Here is a 7,073-nt window from a genome sequence, read left to right on the forward strand (position 1 = left end):
TTCCAGGTGGAGGATTTGCCTGAACTCCTCCTTCTCTCTACTGATCGATTGAACTGTTTACATAGTAAAGATATTTTTCCAATAAAGTACCTTTGTGTCTCACTAGTACTGTATATAATAAGGATTTACACACTGCATAAAGTTCACTAATGTTTGTGAGATTAAATATAAACATTGAATTTTTACAAATTGTTTTTTGGGTAAAAGCAGAAAAAAATGTTTTTTCCTTTTTCTTCCAGTTTTACTTTTAGATTAATTCTGCAAATTATTCGTTCTCAGGTTTAAATATGTTGTAGCTTCATTAAATTTTTTTTTGTTTGGACTTTAAATTGTTAAAGGCAACCTAGAAACCTTCCATGTCTGTTGTGGTATAAAATATGCATGCAAATCCTAAGCACACCTTAGGGAGCAGTAGACTTCTTAAAATGCCCAGAGAGAAATCCAGGACTAATGGTTTTACTCAGGCTGTGGGGTTAGATCCACACCATGCTCTAACCACCAGGCCAACGCTCCCTCATGTTTACATCTCAGGAAAAGGCACACTAGAAACTTAAGACATTAAGATGTTTGTGTAAGTTAGGGTTTATTTATTTCCAAGGATCCAAATATGGTAACACCTGCCCTTAAACCCATTTTATGTTACATAAAAGGATTTCACAAAAAAGACACACTTGTTTAAATCATAATGTTCTCTACGTTAATTACCATCTAAATAAAGATGAAGCTTTAAAACAGAATCCTATTTAACTGCTGTAGCCTAGCTTCATTCTACAATAATATAAACATATTGTTGTACATTTATATAGTAGGGTAAGAACTAAAAATTACTCCATTTAGTGCTTCTAAAATATAAATGACTTTTTGTGTCATTACCACTCGTTTTCCAGGTTGATCCAATATTACAGGAAATGTTATTTAGTTATCCTTAACCCTCTGTTGTCTAGCCCAAATTCAATCTAAGAGGCTCAGTTCTCTTATCCACCCAATTAAAAAGGAAAGATAGAAGAACAATAACCTTCAAATGAGTCAGTTGTTTGTCTGTCTTAAAAAGTCAGGATAGGGAGACAGGAAAAAAAGTGTGTGGCTTAATTTGCTCATATCTACATCCATTAAAATGTTAGGAAGTTAAAAAATACTTAACAGTAACAAACAGTAAAAAAGTTGCACTAGTTTTCTCAGTGAGATTATACTACTGCAATAAAAGATGCTTATTTTAGGGCTTCTTTAATATCTACGGCAGGTCTGCATTAAATGGGGAGTGTGCAGCAGATATCAATAAAGTAGAAAGCTGGATTTATACACGTTAAAAGAAAAACAAAGGACCGGTCTTGTTTTAAATAAAACATGTTTTATTTGAAACATTTCCACTAACCAGTTACTTAAATGTTGACAAGAAAGTTTAAATTATTTGGTTAACCTTGGATTTTGTTTAATTATTAGAAATAAAGTCACTTTGTGAGCTCGGTATCAAGTATGAAGTCCTCTGGCAGTGACTCTGCAGGAATTTTCTTAAGCTGCTCATCATAGGCCCTGAGAGTCCACAGTTTCTCCAGTTCATATACCTCTCTGGTTTCAGGCAACATGAAGTGGACAACCATATTTCCTGATGAGGAAAAAAAAACAAACAATTTAACAGTTAAGATCAATTGGCATAAATCTTTTTTTTTTAAACGATGGGATCTACGCACCAAAGTCGACACACATCCAATCCTCTGCATCCTTGCCTTCAACCCTAACATGTGGCTCTCCGTCTTTCCTCAGAAACTTATACTGAGAGAGAGAGCAATTGTTAGCACAGGCGCTGAAACTGAATCTATGAAAATATCTAATAGAGAGGAAATCAGTAACAGTTACCACTTTGATGGCATAGAGAGCCATGGCACGGAGGTGTCTTGGTGATACACCACTGACCACTATGAAGAACTCAGCGTATTGGACATGATCTGGCACTTTTATCACACACAGGTCCACCGCATTTTCCTGACGCAGCAAAGACACCAGGACATCAAGGGTGAACACCTCAGAGAACTCTGGGGGGGGAATAAAAACATCTTCTTACACTGAAAATATTCAAGTAATAAAAAGATATTGTATATTTTTTTAAGTATTTTTTATATCATTATTTTATTTTTAAGTATTTATTATATCATTATTTTATATATTTTTTCTTTTTGTATGTTTTATAAAAACTAAATATAAAAGTTAGACTGAAAAAGGTGACTTATATAGATGTTGGGCAATGCACTGCCAGAACTGATGCCGTCCAAATCTGATCTGTTTTTGACTTCAGTGAGTTGGAAAAATAAACAATCTGTTCTCTGGACCTGGTACTACTTTTACAATTTAGGAAAATTAAAGAGAGAAAACTGACAAGTTTTATTTTTGAAACTAGGGATGCAGAATATACTGATATTAATATCGGTACTGATCACTGTTGGCCTTTTCTTAGAATCCTGGTTTGGTGAGGATGCATACGATATTTATTTCCATGTATTTGTTTTTTTCTTTCAGGAGAGGGAATGGATCAGTGATATGTCATTTGTTTAGTCATGTGACAGTGATTGTGATGAATGTCAGCGTTGTAGTCGGTGCCCAGATGGTAGGGAAATAAATGATACAGGAAAATATTGGTAACATTAAAATTGGATATCAATATCAGCCCAGATTTTCATTTCAGTGCATCCCCAGTTTGAATAATCACCATAAAAGACTACAATAAAAAACACAAGACACTCTTCATCATTCCTATATTATTACATGTTAAATTAACACGTTTATTGTATTACAAGTTCTTTTTTCATTTATATTTACAACTTTCTGTTGTGAATAGCAGAAATCTAAAATGTAATCTGTTCAGTTATCCAATCTGAAATTCTAATTTAGAACAAAACTAAACAGAGTCAATTTTTTGTTCTCTTTACAAGCAAAGTGAGCAAAGTAGTAATAATAAACTATTTTTTGAGCACAGATCTGTTCATTGAAATAATTGAGGTTTTAAAAGCTATTTTCTATCATGTAAGATAAAAACTTAATTTAACTTTTTTTACAATGACGAATCTGTACCTTTCTTACTTTAACGTACCGGTAAATAAAGGTGTCAGTGCTTTTACTTGTCTTTTTTTAAAGAGGTATTTGTTTCCAGTTAGAGGTAAAAACAGGTCATTGTAAAGAATCGGAGAACCTTTTGACTGGGGTTGTAAAAAAGAATCGATACTCAAGCACTGTGTCCAGATTCAGTACTAATTCGGCATGGGATCAATACTTAAAACAAGTTTTGTTTTCATATTTTGTCTACAGTTAATCTTAGATTTTTGGGTTATTTCTTTAACTAGCATCTGTGACTCTGTTGTGAAAACATGATACATAATTATTCTGAAAAGATTCAGTTTTTCAAAGTTATTTATTCCTTTATTTTTCATGCCTTTAACTACTTGTAATATGTTTAATAGAAAATGATACAGAGTATCAAATATTTCCTTAATATCACAGAATTTAAGACTCTAGTGACAACCCTAATCTGAAACCTTTGTAATTAAGGGAATTAAAGAAAAATGTACAATGAATTATATAATCTTTTTAATAACTCAGATAATATGTGACCTTATATCATATAGAGAATTATATAAGAAATAACATCGAACATATAGGACAGAGAGAAGGTAACAGCTTCATTATGGTTCATAATAGATGCTTGAAGGGATTGTTTAGTACAGAAATCTTACCCTGGTTTCGGGTTTTGACGCCCCTTCCTTGTCCTTTCGACTCCACATCGGTTTCCTCATCTAATTTTTCAGGTCTTTCTGTCAAGCTGCTCTCACCTCTGACTGAGTAACACCTTTTTGATTCGAGGCCACACACGAGAAACGTTCCCTGACGCCAGTGTTGGTGGGATAATGATAAATCAACATTAAATCTGTGGCGCTGAGCTTTTGCTAACAAACTGACGCATTTAGAAATAGCAGATTTATCTACTAAACTATTTATCCTACAAACTGAAGAGAGCAGTATCCTTGATCTACACAAAATACTCATTATTTATAAGCTGTAGACCCAAACTGTTAATGTTGACACGAGCGGCGATAACAGGAAGTGGGTCTTGTCCTTGGATTCTGATTGGTTGGCTTAGTATTTCGTTGTTTTCTGCGTAGTGCACGGGCTGCTCGAATGTAGCGCCCTCTAGCGACGAGGAAGGTCTACATCTGCAATGCGATCAAAGATTAGCATCATATCGGGTTTATCTTGAAAATTACTTTAAAGTCAACCAGGAAAGTAAAAAAAAAAATAACTTATATTATAATTTTCATAATTCATATTCATCGTTTTATTTATTTCTACATTAGATCTTAAGAGTATGAATAATTTGGGCTATAATTGTATGAAAGTAACATTATCAGTACACTGAATTTATCTTGAACAATGCCACACAAAAAATATTTCAATCCTTATAGATATCTACTACTTTATTATTTTCCTAATACTTATCATTCATTTAAATATATATAAACCATTTCTGGACAAATGATTGCACAAATGTAAATCCCTTTATTGTCACACAATAAAGTATTTAACCCAACCTCTTTGGGAGCAGTGGGGTATTAGGGGTCTTGCTCAGGGACCCAAAGTGCAGGCTGTGGGGATCGAACCTTGTCAGAGCACAAGTGCACTGCTCTAACCACTAGGTCAACACAGCCAAATCAGCTATAAGTAATCACACTAATCTATCCACTGCTGACTGATTTAATAAACCTAGGCATCAGCATTAACATCAGTAGTGGACAATGATGGCCAGTTTTAAGTATATAGGTATTGGTCCAATCAATAAAACTGGGTCAATATTGACAACTGATATTTAACTCCATGTATTTTTTGCTTTTGTTTTGTGGGGATCGGTCATGTGGTATTTATTTGATCATGTGACAATAATCATGATAGAGCCCAGGATGGTGGGTAGTAAACTGAGGCAGGGAAATATATGATATTGCTAAATATTGGTTATCAACATAGCTGCAATAATATCAGATATCAGCTCAGATTTTCGCATCGGGGCATTCCTAATGAAAACCAACCCCAAAATAAACAGATTTTGAAAAGCATCAATTTGATTAGGAGAGATAACAAATTTATGATCATCCATGCAAAGTTTATTCACTTTAGAGTATAACAGTCAGATATTTCACATTATAACAGTGAAAATTGTTTAATTAACTTTTTAACTTCCTTTTTTGATAAAAAAAAAGAGGTTTGAAAAAAAATCAAAGAAACAACTGTGAGCAGCTCTGAATGTATAAAACATGCATGAAATGTGAAACCACAACAAAGTGATAAAAAATAAATTGTTTCCTGAGGCATAAACTGACCAAGTGTAATTTTTTTCTTAATGTACAAATTCAAGTATTTGAGTAAAACAGTTTAGATAAAATAGTGTCAATTCGCCTCCAGATGAAATGTGCATTCATTCATCTTCAAACTCGGAGTCCATTATGACTTTCAGCCTCAGGCCAACAGGAATATGATCAGTAAGCCCAGCCAGCTGAGTTATGAAGGTCACCTCTTCAAGTTCCTGAATGGGAAAAAGGAAACCCAAATATGTCGGTGTTACATGACTTTGATAAAATATCAGTTTATTAGGATATTTAATAGGATGGTACACAGGAACATGGCTTAAATGGGAACCTAGCAGAGGAAGAAAGAAAACAAAAAAAACAATGAGGAATGTACCGTTCTGCACAGCTTTGAAATGGAGGTTTCACGGTAGAGAATGTAATCAATGCGACGTCCGATCCATGGCTGGCCAGGCTCTGGGTAAACCAGAGGCACTCCTTCTTGAGCAACAGGAGGAGAGATGTACTGCTTCCTCATCTCTTCTGTTTCCAAAGTCCTACAGAGACAAAGAGAGAGCTTGTCATGTCGCTGTAAGGATTAGATGAAATTTAGATACCGCTGCTCTCATCATAATTTTGCTGCTGCAGTAAATAAAAGAAAACACCAAAAAAATGAATAATAGAAAATGACCTTTGAAGCTTTTCTGGAGAGCTCACATCATCCTCGTACAGAGTGGGCTGCTCCAGCAGAGTACCTTCAGAAGCAGAACACAGTAATGACAGTGTCCAATCAGAACTGTCAACATTTGCTACACAGAAGTACCGTGCTGGAAAAAGTACTTTTATCACATTTTGTCATATTAGAACCAAAAAAATCTTGAAGAGAAACTTTCTAATGACAAACCAGCATCAAATTGTCTGTCAAGTGGAAGAACATGATTTTCAATATGTTCTATTTGATCAAAAAAAGCGCTGTGTGTGTTTCAATTAAACCTCTCCTCTCTGAAGTCACACAAAGTGTATGTAGTCTAATTTAAAATATTTCATTTTATACCAACCAATCACCCAGGGCTTCTCCTTTCCAGGTCCTGCTCTGCATGGATCTCTGTACTCCTCAAACAGTTTGTGATTCTGTTCCAGCACGTCATCTAGAAAAACCAGACGCTTATCAGAAGGCATCTGAAAGGGGCTTTAAAGTAACACTGATAAAAATGTCTGAAACAGGAACAAAAAAACCAATGACAGTGAAAGAGACAAACCTGGTGAACAGTTATCGAAGTTGAAATCCCCGCAGAGGACGTCAAAGACCACCTCCTCATCAGGCTGTCTGTGGGCGTCCTGAAAAGCCCTGATCCACTGGTTGACCATGTCCAGCTGGTCACAGCGAATCTTTCCCTCACCTGATCACAACACAGGAACGTCATCACAAACCAGACTCACCTTTGCTCTTCAAGAAGTCAAATCTATTTGAATGAAGCAAATGTGAAGCTGGGACTTGCCCTCTGGTGCATGAAGATGTGTGCAGTTGAAATAGCCAACCACTTTCTTCTTTTTCTGATTCTGTCCAATAAGCATCTGGAGATTAAAAAAAGCCAACAGTTATGACCTTATTTGAGGGTTACTATAGAAACAAATGCAGCAACTCTGTACATCTTTAAATCCATCCATCCATCCATCCATCCATCCATCCATCCATCCATCCATCCATCCATCCATCCATCCATCCATCCATCCATCCATCCATCCATCCAT

The 7,073-nt window shown here is 35.2% G+C and overlaps 2 protein-coding genes across 2 annotated transcripts in view; both read right to left on the reverse strand.

The window, feature by feature from the left end:
- Positions 1-1,332: 1,332 nt before the first annotated feature.
- Positions 1,333-4,088, reverse strand: malsu1 (mitochondrial assembly of ribosomal large subunit 1). Its single transcript, XM_015369876.1, has 4 exons — positions 3,723-4,088; positions 1,855-2,030; positions 1,689-1,770; positions 1,333-1,603 (listed from the first exon to the last, which is right to left on the reverse strand). The coding sequence occupies exons 1-4, from the start codon at positions 4,030-4,032 to the stop codon at positions 1,449-1,451; spliced, it is 723 nt and encodes a 240-aa protein (XP_015225362.1). The 5' UTR covers positions 4,033-4,088; the 3' UTR covers positions 1,333-1,448.
- A 619-nt stretch (positions 4,089-4,707) lies between these two features.
- LOC107102397 (sphingomyelin phosphodiesterase 3-like) overlaps positions 4,708-7,073 on the reverse strand; it is a 4,539-nt gene continuing 2,173 nt past the window's right edge. The window contains exons 3-8 of the mRNA XM_015401729.1: positions 6,821-6,896; positions 6,581-6,721; positions 6,380-6,469; positions 6,013-6,076; positions 5,719-5,878; positions 4,708-5,560 (exon numbers count right to left, since the gene is read on the reverse strand). Coding sequence (XP_015257215.1) covers positions 5,453-5,560; positions 5,719-5,878; positions 6,013-6,076; positions 6,380-6,469; positions 6,581-6,721; positions 6,821-6,896 — 639 coding nt within the window. The 3' untranslated portion in view covers positions 4,708-5,452. The remainder of the gene's footprint in view (positions 5,561-5,718; positions 5,879-6,012; positions 6,077-6,379; positions 6,470-6,580; positions 6,722-6,820; positions 6,897-7,073) is intronic.

This window comes from Cyprinodon variegatus, unplaced genomic scaffold, assembly GCF_000732505.1.
Source record: "Cyprinodon variegatus isolate N-32 unplaced genomic scaffold, C_variegatus-1.0 Scaffold2, whole genome shotgun sequence".
Taxonomy (NCBI): Eukaryota; Metazoa; Chordata; class Actinopteri; order Cyprinodontiformes; family Cyprinodontidae; genus Cyprinodon; species Cyprinodon variegatus.

What these genes read in the sequence shown, in the direction of transcription:
- malsu1 (XM_015369876.1), bottom strand. Translation starts at nt 4,032, where the DNA reads ATGAGTATTTTGTGTAGATCAAGGATACTGCTCTCTTCAGTTTGTAGG. An exon ending in CGTCAAAACCCGAAACCAGG is followed by an intron (nt 2,031 to 3,722) that starts GTAAGATTTCTG and finishes TTCCCCCCCCAG; the next exon opens with AGTTCTCTGAGGTGTTCACC. An exon ending in TTGGATGTGTGTCGACTTTG is followed by an intron (nt 1,604 to 1,688) that starts GTGCGTAGATCC and finishes TTTCCTCATCAG; the next exon opens with GAAATATGGTTGTCCACTTC.